The sequence below is a fragment of the Protomyctophum parallelum genome (assembly GCF_964188405.1).
Source record: "Protomyctophum parallelum genome assembly, chromosome: 20".
In the NCBI taxonomy this organism is placed as follows: Eukaryota; Metazoa; Chordata; class Actinopteri; order Myctophiformes; family Myctophidae; genus Protomyctophum; species Protomyctophum parallelum.
The window spans coordinates 14,017,607-14,041,270 of NC_139718.1; the positions used below are offsets into that span (position 1 = coordinate 14,017,607).

At 40.8% G+C, this 23,664-nt stretch overlaps 2 protein-coding genes across 2 annotated transcripts in view; both read left to right on the top strand.

Moving 5' to 3' along the window:
- The window catches only part of prkcha (protein kinase C, eta, a), a 37,582-nt gene extending 18,373 nt beyond the window's left edge, over positions 1 to 19,209 (top strand). Inside the window, exons 3-14 of the mRNA XM_083791903.1 lie at positions 26 to 182; positions 740 to 774; positions 1,903 to 1,985; positions 2,609 to 2,738; positions 3,722 to 3,855; positions 3,965 to 4,099; positions 5,355 to 5,528; positions 7,442 to 7,596; positions 12,120 to 12,258; positions 14,678 to 14,866; positions 17,122 to 17,268; positions 17,905 to 19,209. Of these exons, the coding sequence (XP_083648029.1) occupies positions 26 to 182; positions 740 to 774; positions 1,903 to 1,985; positions 2,609 to 2,738; positions 3,722 to 3,855; positions 3,965 to 4,099; positions 5,355 to 5,528; positions 7,442 to 7,596; positions 12,120 to 12,258; positions 14,678 to 14,866; positions 17,122 to 17,268; positions 17,905 to 18,054 (1,628 nt within the window). The 3' untranslated portion in view covers positions 18,055 to 19,209. The remainder of the gene's footprint in view (positions 1 to 25; positions 183 to 739; positions 775 to 1,902; positions 1,986 to 2,608; positions 2,739 to 3,721; positions 3,856 to 3,964; positions 4,100 to 5,354; positions 5,529 to 7,441; positions 7,597 to 12,119; positions 12,259 to 14,677; positions 14,867 to 17,121; positions 17,269 to 17,904) is intronic.
- Positions 19,210 to 22,921: 3,712 nt separating this feature from the next.
- Positions 22,922 to 23,664, top strand: part of hif1aa (hypoxia inducible factor 1 subunit alpha a) — a 35,945-nt gene continuing 35,202 nt past the window's right edge. The window contains exon 1 of the mRNA XM_083792431.1: positions 22,922 to 23,149. Within this exon, the coding sequence (XP_083648557.1) occupies positions 23,118 to 23,149 (32 nt within the window). The 5' untranslated portion in view covers positions 22,922 to 23,117. The remainder of the gene's footprint in view (positions 23,150 to 23,664) is intronic.

Here is a 23,664-nt window from a genome sequence, read left to right on the forward strand (position 1 = left end):
TCCTCCCTCTGATCTTGCCTTTCAGATGATGCCGTCGTTGTGAAAGACAAACCTTACAAGCAGTTCACGAGAAAACGTCAGGGGGCTGTGAGGAGGAAGATCCACCAGGTCAATGGTCACAAGTTCATGTCCACCTTCCTCCGTCAGCCCACCTTCTGCTTTCACTGCAAAGAGTTCATATGGTAAGACAGTCGGCCTCATTCACTTAGCTGCTTGTACATTTCCGATCATATTTGAGAGTAAAGCGTGAATATTGCAATGCATACTGCAAGTCAATTCAGACATGTGATTCATGAAAGGGGGTTCAGAGCCTTTATTTGTGCACATCACAGGTTTTGGGTGTATCTCATTTTTGTTTGTAAGTCAAGCTTGCATTGTTCCACGTGCCATATAAGACCATGAAAGGCAACCCGAAAACAATTCCTTTTTCCCTAGTATAAATAAAACTTACAATTCTGTTTGGTTTTAGGCTTTGTAAACAAAAGTCTACTTAATTATAGAAAATGAGAAATAGTGGAATTAGCTGATCTGCTATTCTTGGAAAATGTTGAACGTTTTTCAACGTGGAAACGATTATGATGATTATCTCAAACATCTCAAATAATTGTGATCAGTGTGATTTATACTGTATAATAATTGTGACAGGCCTAAAAGATAGACCCTGCTGTCCGAATTGCTTATGCACACTCTCCAAGTCTCCATGTGGGGATGCTCTGATTGTGTCTTCTCTGTTTTGTAGGGGTGTGTTTGGAAAGCAGGGCTACCAGTGCCAAGGTGAGCAGCTTCCCTCATCACATTCATTTACTCTTGAAGCACTATTAAGCCCCATATGACAAATGGCAAAAATACAGTTTATTTTTGCACAGAATTGGGACACCAGGTTGAAATCTCCCAGCTTGTTATTTCTCTCTAGCTTTCCTCTCTCAGGTATTAATCACTTTTCAACTTGAAATCCCTATTTTGGGCATGTCATTATATTCTAAAAGATTATTCTAATACATTTAAAAAATCACACCCGTGTGAAGTGAGGGCGCTAATAAATGAAAGTCTAACTCATGTTGATTGGTGATGTAATTGTGATGTAAAACAAACGGTGCCAACACAAACATTAAACGCCATTAACAATAAAGAGACAATATGACGTAAATGACACATTATGACGTAAATTGTCCCTTCATTGTCAATGGCGTTTACAAAACAAACATTGAACTAAAGTCAAACATTAAACCTGTGTATAGGAGGGGCTGGCACCCCTCAGAAAATAGCAGACCTACAAACTCAAAATGTGTCGCACAAGCTATCTTGACGCTATTTGTCATACGGAAAAGTATATTGGACTTAAGTGATTAACTCTGTAGCACATCCTGTCTTTTTTCTGTCTTTTGTTTTTCGTCTCGATTTGCAAAGCTCCGACCACTAGAGCCCCCCACCCACGACGGCTACCCGCCCACCTGGCCCCACGGCCCCCACCTCCCATCCCCCAAACGGGAAGTTGGCAAGCCTCAGAAGCTTCATACTCTGAAACTTCCTGGTTGCTCATGGAGCCCTTCTGGCCTCTGTCTCTGACTCTGCCCAGAGATGCTGTCTCACACCGTCTCTCTGCGCGCTTCATGATGCCACAAAAGACCCACTAGTGGGCTGTGGTGGTATTGCAAGTGGGCCCCCAATTATTTGGCAAAACAACAAAGATTGTAATGAGTATACTGTGATACAAATAAAGAACTTGACTCACTGCTACAAGGTGGAACACAATCGCTTGATTGATCATTCAAATAAACATTCTCAAGTGGTCAGATGGGTGGGCCGCGAATGCCGTCAAGATTTTCAAGTGGTCCTGGTCCAGAAAAGGTTGGGAACCACTGTGGACCTGATGTGAAGTGTTTGTTGTTCTTTTGGTTACAGTGTGCACCTGCGTTGTCCATAAGCGATGCCACACGCACGTTGTCACAGTGTGTCCACGCATGAAGAAGCTTACAAGAGAACCGGTGAGAGCAACTAGTGACACTCAAAACACTTGTACACAGTCATGTACACAAGAACCTGCTAATGTCACTACTAAAATAGCTGTCAGCTGCACTCAGATTCTCTTGCTGCTGTTAACACATATCAAATGTTTTACATGAAGCTGTATGAATTGATAAAGTTTGTTCCTGAATGAATTCAGACACACAATGTATTATGAGTAGAACCCATCAAATAACCAACCAACCAGCCTGTCCAGAGGCCCTACAAGTTCCTGTTTTTGTGTTGAGATGCTCACTGAGCTGGAACATTGTGTAACCTCTACTTTGATTAGCAGAATAATTACTTGTTGGAGAATGTAAATACTTGGCTGTGTTTTTGCTATATTTTAAGTTCCTCTTCTATGGAGGACTTCTGAATAATTTACAGACTTGGTATTATTTCTTCCCTCCCACAAATGGCCATAGATCACGCTGTGTGAGGAAAAATGGGATCTAAACATTATCACACATTTCGTTATGTGCCACGTTATGCTCATTGAGATGTTATACTATACAACAATGTGTGCTGCCTTCTGCATTACTGTGGATTTGATTGATAAGTGCTGCATAAATAAATAAATGCGACTGCATTTCTTCTCTCTCAGTCCATAAACCAGGGTTTCAGCATCAACATCCCTCACAAGTTCAACATCCACAACTATAAGTCGCCCACCTTCTGTGACCATTGTGGCTCGTTGCTATGGGGAATAGTGAGACAGGGTCTGCAGTGCAAAAGTAAGGACTGCCTTTTCAGTGTACAACATGGGTGAAAACATTTACCATGATATAGTATCATGATATAGTCTAGATAACATTGTGTATATATAAGCATAGTGATTTACAGTAAGAAATCTGTACTATCATGGAATAGGAAGGTATTACTGATGCATTTCAAATGAGCAATGAGTGTTTCATTCATCTCAATGAATTGAATACACACGACCACAATGGAAACGAGCCCCTAGCCTATAGGGCTTTTCGTTGTATCCTTTTTAGCAATCTTTGTAAAATTGTACCACTGTACTATTTGCAAACTGTAAAGTAATCAATCAATCAATCAAGTCTTTAGAGTAGACACATTTGTTGTACAACTTCATCAAATTGGAAAAGTATTCTAGAAATCCATACTGCACTAAGCCTACAAAATCATTCATTTTTTGGCTATGAGAGATTACCAAACACAGATGGGGGTTTTCCACATAATCATATCGGTATACGTTATCAGTATATCATATTATATTATAGGGGCGACAGTGGCTCAGGGGTAGAGTGGCCGGATGGGAACCGCAAGGTTCCCAGTTCTATCCCGGGCTCCCCCAGAGTTAAGGTCGAAGTGTCCTTGAGCAAGACTCTGAACCCCTAATTGCTCCTGATGAGCACTTGCATGGTTTCTGCTGCCATCGGTGTGTGAATGGATCTATGTAAAGCTCCTTGCTACAGTATATAAATCCACCATTTACCATTTTTATATTCTAGTATTGTCTACATTGTTCGTCATACTTGCCTGGCACCTATTGAAGATGAATTTATACAGTCACACATCCTTCCCCAAATTAGTCAAATTATCAGTGTTGTTCTTACCACTTGAGCCCAATCTCACAATGCATCGCAATGTGAGCTTGAAGATTAGCTATTTTAAGGTAAGATATTTGAAAACCTTCGCCTATTAAGACATACCCGAAATATTAAAAGTGGTACTACTGTCTCTCTCCCTTCAGTCTGTAAGATGAACGTGCACATCCGCTGTAAGGGCAACGTGGCGCCCAGCTGCGGTGTCAACAGTGTGGATCTGGCCAAGAAGCTGGCAGAGATGGGTCTGGAGCCTGGGGCACTCCCTAAACGCCCATCAGTTGTACGTCCACCGAACAAAACAGTACAGTACTCAAAGAAAAACTAAATAAAAACATCTGCAGAAAGTAGAGTGAATCTTAACGCTTCATGTCATGTCTCTCCACTCCCAGAGTGAAAGCGGCCAGAGTCCTTCGAGGTCTTATACTGTCAAGAAACAGAACGTGGAAAGTCCCAAGCCACACAGACGCCTGGGAATCTCGAACTTCACTTTCCTCCAAGTGCTGGGAAAAGGCAGCTTCGGCAAGGTGGGGAGAATTGGAAACGCTTATTGTGGACTAAAGCGGTGATTCTCAAACCTGTGGTCCGGGGCCCACTGGTAGTATTTTCTTTAAAACCAGCTTTTTTAAAAGTATTTTTAAAGTATTCCAATCCAATTCAAGTGAGATTTGTGTTTAGTTATTGTATATTTAGTTGTATTATGGTTTAAAATAGAGAGCTTCTGCTCTGTTGTCTGCACTCCAGACAGTGCCTTCTGTGTTGTGGGGTAGCTGTGGAAAGCCTGATCCAGTCTAAAGCCCGCCATGGACAGCGACTTGTCTGTCTGCCTGCCTCTCTCTCTCTCTTTTGGGGGGCTGGGAGGTACCCCACAATTACACCAACATTAAATCGGCTTTGCCCGTGCGGCCAAATTTCACACCGCACGGCAGAGGGGTGCCCTGCAATTGTTTTCTAGTCCAGGGGCCCCTACTACTGAAAATCCGGCACTGCCCATCAGACCACTTAACGGAAGGTTTCGCCCAACTCGTTTTTCTACTTCTCACTTTCTTCAGATGGATTACGGTTATTGAGACAACACATAACAGGGCAACATTACTTCAGAATGAACATTTCAAAGGAGAGAGAAGAAGAAAGGGGGAAAAAAGGGGGCATAAAAAAGGGAGAGCAAATCATATACCGGTATGATGATGATAATCCATTGATCACTGGAGAATTACAGCCGGTCAAGCGCTAGATCTCTTCTTCAATCAAAAAATATTATTTCTTCTTTCCATCTGTTGTTGTGGGGAATAACTCCACAGAGTGTTGTGGCTCTATCGCTTCCTGCTTACGCTCCACGTCGGTTTGAGACAGCCTAGCTTTCTGAAAGGGCGCAGCGCCCTGCATAATATGTTTTTTCGCCACTAACTGGATAACTAACAGAATTCAGTGAAAAAAACGGGTTGCGGGGAACGTCAGCCATGTTGAGTGCTCATATGATAGGGCTTTCAACTCTGTCAAGATCTCCAAGTGGGCCCTGATCCAGAAAAGCTTGGTAACTGCAAACTATTCACACTGTTGATGCCTAATTCATACAGGTTGATGATGTTTTATTCACAGTGAAAATTCAATTAAAATTCTATCTCTCTCTCCATCTATCTCTCGCACCAATACCAGTACCTTAACATTCAAGATATTACTTGTGATCTATAAAACATTCTGATGAGCAGGAAATGGTATATTTATCTGTGTGTGTGTGTGTGTGTGTGTGTGTGCCTGTCTCTGCACATTGGTACTTGTCAGGTGATGCTGGCGAAGTTGAACGGCAGTGAGCAGGTGTTTGCGGTGAAGGTGTTGAAGAAGGACATCATTCTGCAGGACGATGACGTGGAGTGCACCATGACGGAGAAGCGTGTTCTGTCACTGGCCCGATGCCATCCCTATCTCACACAGCTCTACTGCTGCTTCCAGACACCGGTCAGTGCACACACACGCACACTAGTGATGCTAATCTTGGGGGGGAAAAACAAGCCGCGGGTGCCCACATTCATGATAATTTGACCCGCCCCAACCCGCCTCGCCAAAACAGTCAGCATTTCTTTACTCAACCCGCGGGTTACAGTTCAACTTGTGTATACTATTTGACCCGCCCGACCAAAGAGTTAACATTTCTTGACCCGTTCTGACTCGAGAAAACATAAGTTAACATTGCAAAAGCAAAAGTGGAACATTACAATGAAAACAAAATGATGTATGTACAATTTGAAAGGGAATAGAAAGGATATGATATGTACACAGAGCTATTACATTGCAACTGCTGTCAGAAATAGTTGGCATGATATACAGTATATCCACGAAAGGATGACCCCCAAATGGCAGTTGTTTTTTAAGTGTTTAAATGTAGTAGCTCTGTTTTTTTATTTATTTAGGTAATTTAGGTAATTGCTCTGGTTAAGCAGGAAACACAGTGAAAAGAGGGTCTTCCCACAGCACAGATACAGTACAGCCAGAACAACTGTTTATACACAAAATGTCCTGCTGGTGGCAGCATTTTCCCAGTCTTGTGTAGTATGTAACTATGAATAGCAACTTGCTACTAGTCATTTAAAGAAATACCAGAGCTATTCTTCCAACTGTAAATTCAGATTTATTAATTTCCCAATGAACCCCAAGTTTCATTCTTCATAGTGAATCAGACTAGAGAAGTAATTCTCAGCTTTTTTGACCCAGCTTTGAGGGTTTGTGTGAAGACAAACATTGGTCAGCCAATCACATCATCACTATGGGGTGATCAGCCAATCATCAGCCAAAGTACATATTGAGGATAAAAGTGAGGGCAGAAAAGTGAAGACGCCAAAAGTGATTGGTCGGAATGACATTTGTGATGATTTTTGATTGGCTGAGCACGGAATGTGATGTATGATGATAAGAGCGCCCCTCACTTCAAAGGATCTCATTTACATTCTGCATTAGCCCGCACTTTAACAATTGTTTTATCTCTAGCACCCCAATCTTTTTTTTTTATGCTTTAAAATAGTATCTCAATTACTTTTCATAATCATGTACCATTAGTAAACAATTAATATATATATTTTGTATCTTTAACAAGGCACATTTTACGTTTCCAGCTTTCTGTAAAAAAAAAAAAAAAAAATGAATATACAGTAAATATAAATATTATGGACGGCCATTATCATGATTTAACTTGCATATTATATTTGGAGTATAGTTCATATGGACTTCACAAAGAGATGCATTGAGCTTGTATGTTCAGTCAGATCCTTTTCCGATCCATTCAAGATGCACCCTTAGGCTACCACAGTATGATTGCACAACATAAATGTCATTTCAAAAGGTAAATAATGGATCACTTTTGACCATGGGGGCAACGAGGTGATTACTGCTAGCTTTCTGCTTGTCCGACACTGATTGCTTCAAGGAGATTTATGACTACATCTGTCTGCACGTGATGTCCCACTGCAGTGTTTTTTACCATTAGCTGGGTGGCCATGTTGACCATAGGCTTTAATAAGACGGAAGATGTATGGATGTATGTATCGACATGTTTTACCCACATGCTTCTCTATCCTGCTGCTAACTGCACAGAGTCACACATGAAACTACAAATACAATGCATTATAAAGCTGGACAATATGACTTCAATATGACGATTATTTCAAACCTTTGTCTCTATTACCATTTATTTAATGATAAAAAGGTGAATAGCATTAACTTCGCAGATCGCCATTTTCACTATTTTGTACGTCACCATTGCACAACAATAGTATAATAGTATTAAGTGGTTAACCGTTTTAGTCGATTGTAAAACATTGTATTTGAACTTCTTCCTGTCGATTTGTGTTGATATTACTTCCTACTGTATTTTGCAGGACCGTCTTTTCTTTGTGATGGAGTTTGTGAACGGTGGAGATCTCATGTTCCACATCCAGAAGTCCAGGAAGTTTGAGGAGCCCAGAGCACGTTTTTACACAGCAGAGATCACCTCGGCACTCATGTTCCTGCACGGCAAAGGCATCATCTATAGGTCTGACACGCACGCACGCACGCACCCATGCACCCCCCCCCCCCCCCACACACACACACACAGTTATGTTCAGAGCCCTGAATAAAATGTGTCATTTGGGCTTCTTTTATTAATTTATTATTTATGTAAAATCCAATTGTGACAATTTGCACAAGAAAACGTATTAAAATAGATGGCACCAAAATAAATTACAGTGTTGAGAGTTAATACATGAAAATAAAAGCATTATTTTCTTAAAACTAAATAAATCCAAAACCAACTAAAGGTTCTGGATTTGGCAGCCACATGTACAGTATATTTGTAGTGGTTGTAAACATGCTAATCATGTATGAATTTGACTACAAGGGGATTGCCTATATTGCAGGCGTAGCATCTCTTTATTTTGGCGTATATCCTTTGAACTCAAAGCAAAATGACAGAGGGAAGCATGAAAGGTTATGCCTTCAAATCCAACATCAGTTTGTGTGTGTTTGTGATCAGGCTATTATCCCATTTAAAGATGCTGCTGCTGTGCACTTAAATTGTGTGGTAACACACAAGCTTACTCTGCCACCCAGCACTCATGATGATAAGGGACCATCATGTGAACTCTGAGTTATATTTAGGTGGCTACTTACCCACCACAGCAGCATAACTACCCTAGCTGCTAGCTTGGCGCGTCGGCATGGCTTGCATGTTAGAGCTGAAATAGTCTGCTTAATGGCAGCTAGCGGCATGTCAGCTACCATAGCTACCCTTGTGCCCTCTTTTGGACATAATGGTTATAGCATTGATCTCTGTATTATGTAACGATATGATTGCTTTCTTGTGACTAGCTATCTCTCCAGTGCTCTTTGACTTTCGGGTAAAGGGTTGCTTCAAATTGGAGGTATATTATGACTGTAGTCTTGATACTGTATCTTTCATCAGTAGTGTTCATCATCACCTTTATTTATACTCTGAGATACAGTTGAGGGCAAGCCCTCATTTTGTGTGTTACATTGTGTCAGTGTTTGTTTGCTATATTTGGATAGTGTAACTGTGGTATTGGTTTTCTTTCCGTGCCTTGTCGCTGATAGATAAAATCTGGTGCAAACAAATTCCATAGAAACCGAGGTCTGCCTAGATTCGTTTTAACCTCTAATCACAGTCACCGTCTTTGTCATTTTCTTTGCCTCTTCTGCCTTTATTCTTGAGAAGGCGTGTGTGCAGTGTGGGGCTCTTGATGCGGATCAGTAATGGAATATTTATAATAAAAGAAAAATAAATCCATACAGTAACACTATCCCCTATCTAGAGAAAAATGTCAAAGGTCTTTAGTTTCTATTTGCATGTTGTGAAGAGGACCACAGGGGGGGGGGGGGGGGGTGTGTGCGTGCGCACTTTGTAAACGTCTACAAATAAATTCTTAACAAGAGCTTGTAACTAATTTATAATTACAATGCATCAATTGGAACGAACACACGTTCTGTTTTCCATTTCCTGAAAGACATAACATTTTCGCCTGACAGCAATGATATGACTGATGAGAACATGGAATTCAGAGTAGACTGATGTGTGTCAACGCATGCAACCCCCACCACGACCTCTCGCTTTCTTTTAACTCGACATTACCGATGTTTCGCTCTGACTCGTGTGTGACTGACTGGCCCTGACATGTAGTACAACGTTGCCCTCATGTGGACTGTTTGTTAGGCTTTAGGCAGTTGCCATAAGCATCTGAGTCAGTGTTATACAATCAGATTATAGGAGGGAAGAGCAAACCGGCTTAATCCAACCACACCATGTTTGCTTGTCTGTCTGACTGACTGTCCAACCATCCCCTTCACTTTCAGTATTAACTTATTAAGGCAGATTCTACAAATGTCTTCTAAATTATATCGGTGGCGCCGGTCAAACCTTTTCATATCAAGGCGCCCCAAAATTATATATATTTGGCCAAAGATGCCCCCGTCTCAAAATATTTTATTCCAGGGATAGAATATGTGTGGTACACCTGTGGCTTTCCCTCCCGCTATGAAGAAGAATGTAAAATAGGAGAGTTACAGATCTGCACACAGCTATAGAACAACCACTCAGATGTCAAACACACACCTTTCAATGACCTTGTTACAGTGCTTGGTCACCTGATCAAAGCAGTGGGCAGATTCAGCTGTTAGTCAGATGACATCGGTTCCACAGGCCTGCATGTTGATGCAGGGTGTTTTCTTCTTAGTAATAGTATCAGGGAAGCTACTTTAACAGAGTTATATAGAGTGCATATATTACTACATATATTACTTTCAATTCAAGTAAGTTAAACGAAAATTATGACTTTCGGTGGACAGTAGTGGGTCATTACGTTACTATTGAGTTACATAAAAGGTCAGATGATTCTTGAATAGTCCATTTATTTAATGCATTACAGACATTGACTAAATGGTAACACTAATGGAAACATAGTGACTGGAGTTGTGTCCCTGCTACCACTTATCTTTATAGGGGGTTCTACATAACATGAGCATGAATTGTCTTGATAGCTTGGCATTAAAATATTAGTGATCATACTAGTTGTAGTATGATCCAAAATGTTGATTCACGATTCATTTGAATTTGTCTTGGTGTGCTCACAAAAAGTGAAACCACGACTCACTGATAAAGAGCCTAATACAAAACAGATGGGTAATAGCCAAACCATACAAAAAGCAAATGGTTCTCAAAGGTACACTTTGAGAACCAATGCTCTGAATTGCTTTAATAGTTTAACCTGTTGTGGCTTACATTGTGTTAAGGAGTATTAAGGAGGCAGACAGCTTTAGGATATGTACAGTATGTACAGTATGTACAGGATTGTCTGGTCTTAATGCTCCTAAGTCTTTTGTGAGACGGAAGGAAATTAAAAGGTCAGAATGGCACCATTGTCTATCCTAATAATGGCAGATGAACTGAGACAGCACAGTTATAGCTAGTGTCCATACTTTTCCATACAAAAACATGTACAAATCCACATGGCTATGTTTGCATAAGAGATCAAGTAACACTCTGGAATCTACAGTGTGACTGGAAGTCCTATTAAGGTTTTGACAGGTAAACATTTATATTAGAAAAGTGGTTCCCTCTTGCCAAACCAACCATCCAGTGCTTGTAATCTAGTGCAGTGGTTCTCAAACATGTCAAGGACCCCCAAATTAATATGTATTTGGCCACATGGATGGACCCCCATAAGAGAAGATTTGTCACAGAAAAAGAAAAGGAAAATAGCTAATGGATCTGCTCATCGGAAGCACTTTCTTGCTCAAGGACTCACTTCCAACGCTAACCCAAACCGGGAACCTTTCCTTTCCATGCGGCCGCTCTACTAAAAAATATTCTTTCAGAATGCATTCAATTTTGTGTTGAAGTATTTATTAACAGTTTGCAGAATTACAGTACATTTCAAGCACAACTCAATACAACTCAATATCAACTATTTAAACATATAGTTAAGAGCTAATTTTAGCTTTAGATGTTTTATGAATACAACCCCTGGAGTACACATTCATCAACTGCCAATTTCCAATGCAATACCGGTACATGCATCTTATTAGACCTGAATAGGCTTATCCAGGAATGGAAATAGGTTTTCAATGTAATGCGTCCCGGGACCCAGGGGTGGTCTTTTTGATGGGTCCCAGGGACATTTTATGAGTCCTACTTCAACAACGTTAGAGTACAGTACAGAGTATCCCAGGACCCCCGGAGGGTGACATGATTGCATCCTTTCTCAATTTAGTGAGTCTAAGGATGCAGGATGCAGGCTATTTGCATCACTGCTTACCACTTATCTGTTTTAGCATTTAGCATTTAGTATTAACCCATTTTGTGTCTTCACAAGCACAATTACACAATTTAAACCAGTATGTTCACTTATCTTCTATTTAATCAAACTTGGCCTGTGTATCAGATGAAGCATCCAACAACTGCTGCTCATACCGTTTACTGGTTGGTCTTCCTGTAAAGTCGGTAGGTGTGGTTGCCGTCTATTATAAAAGTGTGAACAACAATTTGCAGGAGTTAACACATGAAGTGGCTCAGCTGTGTGAGTAGAGGAGAAGAGATGCATTCCCCTCCTGCAAAACTTATGTCTGTATGTATGTTTATGGCAGTTATACAGTGTAGAATGTACAATGTAGATAACAAATGTGGGGGAAACATGTTTTATTTTAATTTCATCTCCCCTAGGGGGACCTGTGATAGTTGCTGAAAGTTGGGGCCTTAATAAGCTTTTGAGAGGTCAAACTAGGACTGTCATGATTCTGAATCACTTGCAAGCATTTGTTTTGCACCAAAACCACTACTTTGTGGGAAAACACCACACCCACTTTCCACAAAGGAGCAGATCAAAGGACTAAATATTTGTCCCCGGGTTTGCCAATATTCTATTACTATTGAGATGGTACTTTTAAAATGCTATTTTTGAGGCTGTTGTGGGTACAAACATTGATGAGTTTACATGTGCAGGGTATACATTTCATGAACATTACTATCTCACACTGCATGTTTTTGTTTCTTTTTTTTCCTCCTAGGGATCTAAAGCTTGACAATGTTCTTCTGGATAAAGATGGCCATTGCAAGTTGGCAGACTTCGGCATGTGCAAGGAGGGCATATTTGAAGGTGTAGCCACAGGAACCTTTTGTGGTACTCCTGATTACATTGCTCCAGAGGTCAGTTAACCTCTTAAGCCCTATATACTTTGGTGAACGGGATCCCACTGGGTCTGTACTTTTTGAGTGGTGCAACCACTCCCTTACGGAGCTACTGTATGTGTGTGGGTGGCTGGGTGGGTGGGTGTCTGGGTATGAGCACGAAAACAGCATGGTTGTTTTTCACCACCTGTGCACAACCTAACGCACACAAACACACACGCACGTATTAACTGTATATGATGCTTCCAGGTGTGCCAGTACAGTACAGTGACAGTACAGTACACGGTAACTCTGTCCCCCCCCCCCATCTAATTACAGTTGTATTCTGTGACTACAAACTGCATTATCAACATATAGTATAGTAAAGCTGATACTGATATCCATCATAGTGCATTTATAAATCATTGCAGTGCATCCATTTTGTGTGTTTCACATTTTAATCAAGACAAGGGATACATACAGCTTTTTTCCTTTCTTTATTTAGCTCTCTATGATTCAGGTTGAATGAGTTCACATAACTCACTTTCCAGGCCCATCCTCTCGCCATTACTCCACCTCTTTCAACAAACACAACATTCTCAACAACGTAGAGCACATTTCTCCAGATTCTTTGCAGACCTATTCAAAGGTAGCACACCTGTGTGGAATTGCGGCCCAGGGAGTCTGCTGTATTTCAGACAGGCTCTGTCTTTGTACCCAGTATGAGTAAATACATTTACGTTAAAGTACAAATTAAAAATTCTCTTTAATATCAATTCATTGCTGTATTGACATAAAAAAATATGATGTGCAAAAATAGTGAAAATAGCACATCTACAAGCTCACACAGTGAAGTCAAACACTGTGTCTAGATGTAGTGGAGTGAAAGTCATCTCCCTGGGGGACCAAAATAAATTAAAAGAATCACACCCGTGTGAACTGATTGGTGCAATTCCAGACCCACAGGAACGCGCCCAGGGTGCCAGCCCGGAGAAATGACAGTTACTGTGTGGGGGAATTAGCATTTAGCAGATATCTCTCGCTCTCGCTCTCGCTCTCTCTCTCTCTCTGTAATTTGCAGGCAACAGTGCAGCACTATCTCTCTCTCTCTGTTTCTAGCACAACAGCGCCACTTTTGCCCCTACTGGTACTCTAAACAGGGACATAGGTTGTGACTAGTGATGGGAGATTAATCGGCAAACACATCGGTATTGGCCTAAAAGGATATATCGGTAAAATAATATCGGTTTTAGCAGATATTTTATTTTATAATTATTATGTTGAAAAAAAGAATAATAAGGCCTCAAAAAGGCTTTTTTTATGATGAAGGCTGCAAATGATATCAATGTTTTCTGGGGAAGCTTTCAAAACAGTCAACAAGTTGGAACATTGGTTTATAAGCCTTTTTCAGAATGGCAAAAATTATCTCATAATAGGGATAGGGACATTGCTGTTTCTTGGAGTGGTTGCACCACTCAAAAATCTGACCAGTCTGAAGTGAGTGATGCAATGGTACTCTAAACATAGGGACATACATAGGGATGGACATGGGGATATAGCTGTTCCTTGGAGTGGTTGCACCACTCAAAAACAATGATACAACTACTTAGTTAGTGTTAATGTCCACCACCTTGATGACCTCATCATAATGCACCATGAAAGACGTGCTTTGTTTCCCAATACGAAGTGATCTGTGTAGGTCATGGTGGAAGTGTGCACGTCAGGATTTATGAATGATCTGTGTAGGTCTTTATATTCATGGTGGAAGTGTTGCACGTCAGGATTTATGAATGGTCAACACTCAACACTCATTCCTCACTGTGCTCCACATACTGTACATACTGTACACTACCGTGTGTTGTGTTTTAGCTTGATGTTATGACATGTACGACAGTTAAGCCTAATTTATGAATTTAGAAGTATAAATTAACCCTTAAGCTCTCTTGTGCGCTCTGTGCCATGACACATACATACAGAGTACAGTATATTAACTGTAAGACCTCCTGTGTGCGACGTCTGGTGATATCCCTGTGAATGTGATCATGGAATGACACGAGCGTTATATTCCGCGCGTCCCACTGCTGAGTGCTCCTGCACACTAAAAGACTGTAAAGACGCACACGTAGCCGATGTAAACAGAATGTGGGAAATACCATGTCGAGTCACCATACAGGGTAAACTTAATATAGACACTAATTAACAAAAATGAAACATTTTTAAAATAGAAAATTCAACAAATTAAAGTTGTATGAAGCCCAAATTGTATAAAGCCCATATTATAATTTTTTAAATCACCCGTGTGAAGTGAGTGGTGCAACTCCGTGTGCAGCATACCAACCTCTGACAAATAACGATCAGTCCCTTAGAACTAAACTCTCTTGTGCTCTCTGCTCTGTGATACTGTACATACAGTACAGTATATAAACAGTCAGATTGATGTGATTTTTCGAACCCACAGATCCTACAGGAGATGCTGTATGGACCCTCGGTGGATTGGTGGGCTCTGGGGGTACTGCTGTATGAGATGCTTTCAGGACATGCCCCCTTTGAGGCGGAGAATGAAGACGACCTGTTTGAATCCATCCTCAGTGAGGAGATCGTCTACGCGTCCTGGCTGAGTGCGGATGCGGTGGAAATACTCAAAGCTGTGAGTAGAGTATAGCAGAGTATTGAGTATTGGCTTCATGGCTCTTATCATTTGTGTTCCAATTCATAATGAGTTGAATGGACCGTGACCACTCTGAATTACGGCATAATAAATCAAGATATTCTTGTCTCAGTGGCAGGACTTTGGCCTCCTCCTGTGTCCTCAGTTTGCCCAATCTAAGAGGTCTTGACATTATTGTCCTTATACAATTCCCGGAAATGTCTGCAAATGCTTTTTTTTTTTTTAAGTGCAAACTATTGTTAAAGCAAAGGGAAATCAATTGCTCATTGCAGGTTGTATTTAGAACATTGTGGGGGTAAAGGCCACTAAAAGGACTTGCATACATATACATATTGTGTATGCTAAAGTCAGGTGGCAGGGCTCACATTGACATCATAATGGACGTGGATAATGAGAAATGATGAGAATAATGAGAAAGGCTCCAACCTTTTTCAGGCCACGGCCCACGACTGCCCCAAAATTATCATTTTTTAACTGGGGACCCCCCACCATGACAAGTAGGAGTTGAGGCATTACATTTTGTTTCACTCTGTTCCACAGATGAATATTGTGAAAATAACAGATCTACAACGCCTCGCATTGCGAGCTTGTAGATGGGCTATTTTCACAATGTTTGCATCTTTCTTATATTATTGACAATTTGGCCAGTTTTTATAGTAGTTTGTTGATTACTTTTGATGCAGTAATGGTCTTTTTTATTCTTTCTTTTTTGTTGTTTTATGTAGAGGCATGAATAAAAGTCCTTAATTGGGTTCCTTACCCACAGGGTGAGAACCACTGCTATACTGTATGATGCTCTGACAGCCAGCTGTTGGCCTTGACTCTTACTAACTATATTAAAGTATGCACCACTGCCCACACACACGGCATGTATGCTATAGTATTTCCCCCCTACTGTACTTCCATGCCTCTCTCCCTCCCTCCCGCCTCTCAGCTTATCCAACATGCTGTTATGCAAAACATGCTTGAGATGGCACTCGTCCAAGTTCCACCACTTGTTTGCTCCTCTCCACAAACCTTATGTAATGTTTGAGTGGATTTGAACTGCCCTGGGCTATTTATACTGAAAGCTTTATACTGAAAGTTCAAGTGCAAGCTAGCATGTCTCTGATGTTTCGTGTCTAATGCCTCATTCATTACCCATATTTGCTGTCTTTCTCTACTAAGGGAAACAAAATATGTATGTATTTTTGTTTTCATGATCCCTCAAATGTGGCACTTGTGACAAAGATACCGTCCGTATGTAATGGATGCAGGATATTTTACAGTTGAAAAACGTTATTGTCCACTGAAACAGAAACTTGCAATATGTGCTGATTCGGATATATCCATGACAGCCATTATTTACGTCAATATCGGATGATGTCGGATGGGCTCTAATGCATTTGATAGGAGCGGGCAGGTTCTAACATTTTCTGTGAAAGTGCTGACATGGCATGCTTAGTGGATGGCACAGCTGAGGTGTAGTCATGGAAAGATGGCATGAACTTGAGCGAAATAGTCTTATTTCCTTTTGTGGTCCTTTTGTGCGTACAGCTCACAAATTCATTGACCCCACAATTGGACCTCTAATAACGGGTCTATGCCTTTCCCTGCTCTGGTATTTTCATAGTTCATCCTCTGTTCTCCATGTTTTTATTTCTTCTTGAGTGCCATTCTCCCATTTCTGTATTAATTTACTACATTTGACTCCTTTTGTCCTGATAATTTGAGATGTCTGGTCAGGTTTTAGTTAACTGCGGTTGTGTGATGTAGCATCTACAGCTGGACTGGGGCTGGTTACCCTCCTGCTGAGAAGGGATGATGTGGTATTTTGTTTTGACTGCCTCTACATACCAATAGCAGCCCCATGGTGTGACCGACACTCCTTGATGGTGCTGTCCGAAACTGCACATTTATTTATTTCTGCAGATTCTCCCCGAAGTCTGGTTGAAACGCGGTTTTACATTTGAAAGAGTTTGTTTTTTGGCCTCTCCCAGCAGACCCACAAATCAGCCTTTGGTTGTCCATAAATTGTTCTCAGTTACAATTCAAGTAGTGACTCACTGTTCCTTTGTTTCTCAGTAAGCATTCTACAGTATGTTCACAAGAACAGGAAATTCATGCAACGCAGCTGCACTTCCCTGGATCTACTTGGTCTCTTTCTGACTGGACATGATAAATAAACATACATACACGGCTATATATTATGTATTTGTAAGTTGTAGATTCATAGAACCTGTCTCTTTCTACAGTTCCTGACCAAGAATCCAGCTAGGCGTCTGGGCTGCGTTGCATCGGAGGGCGGTGACATTGCTGTGACCAGCCATGCCTTCTTTACTGGCATTGATTGGGAGAAACTGAACCGTAGAGAGCTGGAACCGCCCTTCAAACCCCGCATTGTAAGTTCTATGACTATGACTAATATAATTCACAACATGGCACTGTGTAAATGAGACTGTGGAGTAATTTACTACACACCACATAATGTTTACTTTTAAGTATTCTCTTGGACAACCAGTGTTGTCCATTTTAATTATTTGTCAATGCTGAAAACATTCCTGGTCATATTCTTACCAATTATGTGCAAGTGTGCAACAAATCTTAAGCCATATGGCTCTATGGTGCCACTACTGGTAGAAATCCTCAGCCAAGTATGCTGCAGGTTTTATCATTCTTTAAAGCTACAATGCATAGGTTTTATGTTAGTTGTTTTCCTCTCCTGTCAGAGGGATTATTTCAATGATATTCAGACTACAGTAAAGATGATGGTACAACAATTAATTTGGTCTGCTTCAAATTACAGTTAAGTTAAATTAAGTCTACATTTTTCAAAGGAAAAGTAGGAAAAGCACCTGCACCTCCAACCACTCACTGCAGATGTGCTAGTTGTATTGTTTAACATACTTTACTTTACCATACAGTTTGGTTAAAATACTGTTTTATTCATTAAAACTAAGTTTTAAAAGTATTATTTCAGTGTTAAGAGCAAGCCTTTTGCTGGCTAATAAGACCAAGCCTTTATTTGCTTTCTCCAGAAAACAGCAGAGGATGTCAACAACTTTGACCCAGACTTTACCCAGGAAGAACCCACCCTCACGCCCATCGATGGTCCTCTCATCCCATCCGTCAGCCAGGACGAGTTCAATAACTTCTCTTTCACCTCACCTGAACTGCTGGAAAGCTAGAAACTCCCTCAGTGAAACTCAAGCGTGTCCCATGTCATCCTGCACTTATTTTCCTAGGCACCAATAACTGTTTGCTCTTCTTCTTCAATAAGAAGAGCTTCTTATTGATATTACTTTCATCTCTTAACTCAGAATGACGTCTTGATCTAACATGGGGACAGAAGGATTGGCCATCCCACTGAACAAGCCTTCCCTTAATGAGTACTGTGATTGGAGCACTTGTTGAACTCTTCATTGTGCTATGTATTACACGTATATCCCAGTGTCTTGCTCAGTTCCTGCCAGTGCTGCAACTGTATAGCAAAACATTTGTTTTACTTTTATCGTGAATTTGCTCTCAAACAGGTGGATGAACTTACTTCCATTTGCATTAATTAAGTACTTTTGGAATATAAGGCAGCAGTCTGTGATTTATGCTGTGGCTTTTGTTGCCATGCTTTAACAAGTTCCAGAGAATTGGGAAATGATATCTGTTATAACCACCTTTGACAGTATTGCCCAGCAATATAGAGCTGCCTGTGACTGAGCATGTGAAATAGCTTCTGGGTGATGTGAGACTATTCCTAGAGGAAAAACAAATAACCGGAAATATTTTTATAAGGCAAGCAGTGCACCCTTTTTTATAAAATAAATTATATAAACAAATCATATTTAACAGAGTTGGAATAATGCTCATGGATATTATATTTGTATAAGCCAGATCCTTTGAATTTGTTGCTATCCATCTCAATGACTAAGTTCCTCTTCACGTCAATGAAACAGCCAAGCAAAGAGCGAATGATGCAATATTTTATCTTTGTTCGAAATCAGTGATGGTGATTCACAGCTGTTTCGAAATTTTGGAGTGTTCTCCATTTACTTGCCTTGTGAGTAATGGTGAAGAGTGACGGTTGGTGTATGGTAACTTAATGCACAAGTGTACTGAGTGAGTGAGGGAGTCATCAGTTGCCACAAATTTATACAAAATAAACAGGAAACCACACAGCGTCATGACCGTCGTATTAATGAGTAGCATGGCGGAGAACGGAATCTTGCTTATTTTGTAAGTGACAGACTTTTGCCAAGTGAGTTGATGGTGAAGATGACAGACTGTTGTGAAAACAGTCACAACAATCACACCTGTGTGAAGTGAGGGGCGCTCTTATCATCATACATCATCTCATTCCGGCCAATCACAATTTGCATCCTGACTTTTCTGTCCTCACTTTTTATCCACAATACGTACTTTGCTCAGCCAATAAAATCATCGCTAATGGGTGCTCAACCAATCAAATCACAAACAGACAAAGCTGGGCATAGGAGGGGCTAGCGCCCATCAAAAATACTGTACTGTCTTTGAGTGGAATCCATTCAACAGAGTAGACTAATGGGCAGAGCTGATAGTTTATAATATTATATATTCAGGCTTAAGCATGGTTTATATGTATTATCTATGTCATACAATTGTGTTGCATGTGCCAAAAATGCCCGATCTACAAGCTCACAATGCATCGCATCTGTAATGCAATGTGAGCTTTGATAAGGCTATTTCTCCATGATACCATCGTTTAGCATAAATTGGGCATTTGTTCTGTATACACTATATAACCAGAAGTATTACTGAAATGTCCATCTTTAAACTGGCTTGGACTGGAAAGGGACACTTCCTGTTGTTTAAAGCAAGGAAGTCTCCACACAGCTGCTTATCCCCTCTGTCGCCTATCCTGTGGAAGATGTTACTGACTTACTGCTAAAGAAATTAACAAGCTCAGAATGGAAGAACATATCAACATACTTAGAATTAAAACAATGCCACATCTCTGAGAACGCCAAATGGAATGCTCTGCTGCTGCTTGGCCATTTAAGTGAAAGTTTTTGACTGACTCAATTTGAGTCCATACTTGCCTGAAGCTGTTATCCCACATCATCATGTTTAGTGTCTGGTGGTTTATTTTATTTTTAATTTATTTTTAATGGTTTTTTTTGTGGCTTTCGCCTTAATTTTATTTATTTTTTATGGAGGGACAGACAGTAGGCGGACAGGAAATGGGGAGAGAGATGGGGGGGGGGGGGAAGACATGCAGTAAAGGCCATCGGGATCGGGAGTCGAACCCGTGGCACACTGCCAGACTGGACTACCAGCCAAGGTGCCTGGACCATTGAGCCATGGCCCAGGCATGTCTGGTGGTTTATGATGAGGTTTTAGAAAGGAGCTCATCTTGTGGGGAGTAGGTTATAGTCCTTGTCAGTAGAATTGTGTTGCTATGGAACAGCTTGGGTTGAACTTTATTTCCTGTGAGCTGCTGATATTTACAAACACCACAACAGGAAATAAACATGGACCCATTTAGAAGGTTTGTTTTCAAGCTTGAAAATGTATTTTGCTCTCTGGCGTCCACATTTTCTTTTAAAATACAAAATGACTACGGTATCCTTTTTTTGTCAGGGCTGGTATTGTAGACTTTAATGCTTTTTTTAACCAAGATACTAGTCCTGGGGACTCCACCTGACTTTGTATTAAATTCATCTTTAACATGTCCCTTTTCTTGACACTTTCTTGGGGTTACGTTTGAATGAGAAGATGCCATTGTCAATTAGACATTGATTGCTGCACGCAGTGATTGAATCACTGTTTTGCCCTTGTCGCTGCTCTGTCTATTTGATTGATAGGTCTACCACAGAAGGAGCTGTGAAAATGAACATACCATAATGTTATTTATTTGGTTCATCAATCTTCCATGCAAAGACCAAGTGTCACTTATAGACATTCTTTAACGGGATAATTCAACTTTAGTTCTGTGCACACCATCAGTATTCTCCAGTTATGTAATTATATGAGCTGCCTACTCTGAGGTTTTTGAGTGAGACGAAGATTAGTTTGCAGACCACATTATAATCTGTGATCCCTATTAATACCCCCCCATACTACAAGCTCACATTGTGAATGTGTTGGGATCTTGAAGATGGGCTATTTTCACAATTCGTTGTGTATGATAAAGTGTATTAACTCGTTACAACAATGATCAAGAGACGTGTGGATCCTGTAGAATGGAATAAACTCAAGGCAAAAGTCTCTGTACACTCACGTGACTCATATTGTGCCAACCAAATATTTCTGGGAAGTCACAGGCAGACCTTCCACTTCCAGACCATGCATTATGCACTAAAGACTTAATACGTTTTCACATTTGATTATAACACGAATCAATAATAATAAAATAATAAAACTTTATTTGTATAGCACCTTTCATGACATGGAATGCAGCTCAAAGTGCTTTACAGAACAATGGAGAATAAAAGAAAAGCAAGGCAACGACATTAAAAAACAAGCAGTAATGCAGTACAGTGAGGACATGAAAAATAAAAGATCAATTAAAGGCAATTTTGTAGAAGTGGGTCTTGAGCTGAGCTTTAAAAATGTCTACAGAGGCTGCCTGACGAAGGTACAGTGGGAGCTTGTTCCATGCCGACAGCCCGTAGAAGCAAAAAGCTGCTTCCCCGTATTTTTTAGTTGCCATTTTTTTGGGCAAAGCTTTGGGACATATTTAGGCAGGCAGTCATGTAGGTAGGAAGGTGCGAGAGAATCAGAGAGAATTGTGCATCTTACAAAATTAAATATGATATCCCACCCCACACACAGTCTCCCTCCCCCTTCTTTTTTAAGGGATGACATGGTGCAAGGCCAATGTGTTCCAAAAATGAGCCAGGCACAAGTTCCACTGTGGTAAGAGGGGAGGAGTGTCGTATCTGGACTCGATAATTCTATAACTATAATCATTCTTTATCAACTACATTTCTGGGCTAAAGTTATTGTTGGAGGCTCTGTCTAGCTGAAAGCAATAGTACTCTTTGCATATCTCATGTTTCTCAAGGCAGTCAGTCTCCGGCCTGTCTTTGATATCTAAAGTCAAGGAGGTGTCGTTGACCTGTTTTACATGCCTTTTGCTTGCAGGAATTAGCATTCTATTGTCACAACCAAGAGGTCACTTGATTAAGTCTCATACGTCACTATCTGCATCTCAATGACATTCGTATGTAAAAATACCGTCTGTCCTCCCAGGGACACCAATGTTTGATGTGAGCATATAAGCACCTGAAAATAATGTTAGGGGGGTCTGATAGCAGGCTAGCCACAGAGGTGGTTAGGCTCCCGTGGGCCAAGCCTGGTCCACGGGGAAGCTCTGCTGTGTTCTTGGTCTGACTGCAATAAATACAATCCATGGATCTTCAGTTCACATCTCTCTGCGTGTTTTTCCTCATCCGACCGTCTGAGACTTTGCTGCAGACTCTTCGTCCTTATTTGTCTATTTTTAGTCCAGTTTAGTGAGTGTATAGTTAGGAATTATACTACAGGAGCAGCCCTCTTATGCCTGGCATATAACCACAAGAGGAAAATTACCGAAATATCCCATCTCAGCACTGTGTGATATTTGGAATGCAACCTAATATAACACCTTCACAATTTGAACTGAATCAGACTTAAGTTCAACATGTTAAGTCTTGTTTAAATCAAAGTATCAAAATAAAGAAATTATTACACACTACAGTACAGTCACTCACTGTATAAGGTTTCACCATGACGCATTTATTATGGTCTATATATTCACATCAACCAGTAAGGAAGTGTAGTTCCAAGTGTGGTTCCATTTGGAGCATTTATTACGGGGTCCTTGAAATTAAAAGAGAGCACTGATTGACAAACATCACACTTCACAAGTTCACAGTCACCGGATGCTCGTCCCCGTGCGGTGATGGCTGGATGATGTGACTGCATAGTGTGACTGCTGCTCGCTCGCTCCCGGGGAGGGCGGGGAGGGGGCGGGGCGGAGCGCGTGATCCATCCATCCAACCTGGCTACACGCAGCGCATGCGCAACCCATGAACCAAACCTCTCTGTGCTCTCCTGCGTGGCATTGAATTTCCCTACCAAACAACGGATTCTACAGCGGACGGAAGCTTTAATTCCTTTAAAAACACATTCACACACACACAGCGATAACTCATATCGTAAGTGACCTACCGACGGATTAACGGTTTTTAATTGAAAACGTTGGAATTTATCGACTGAACCCTGGTCCTCCTCCATGGACACAGACATTGTCCCCGAAAAGAAAAGGTAACGTTAAAGATGACTTCTGTTTGGTGGATTTTAGTACACTAAGATTAAAAAAGGTTTCATGGCTTCCCTTTCGCCCAGAGTCGCTCGACGAACAAAATACAAAAAGACGTATTTTAAACTTTTTTACTTTATTGAATAATATGCTCTTTTTCTTGGGGAAAATAAGGATCGTTGTTTGCTGCTAAAACAACTTGTGAACGTCCCGTTGGGTGGTTGTCCGTTGTTGACATTGACATTGTGTGTGTGTGTGTGTGTGTGTATATATACTATTACTACCGGTACTTACTGTTCGCTAGTAGTAACGACGCAGTTATCTAGCTAGCTAGTGCATCTGCTCTTGGTGGAACGCACTCGCAACCAGCGTTAGCTTTTAGCTGGTCATCTGATTGGAAGTGTTGAGCAGGGCTGCCAACTTTCAGGAAAATACAAGATCGAGTGATACTTTAGTGTGGTGGAACACTTTTTGTCCTTTTTTAATGTCGATTTAGACTAGAGGAATACAGACATACAAA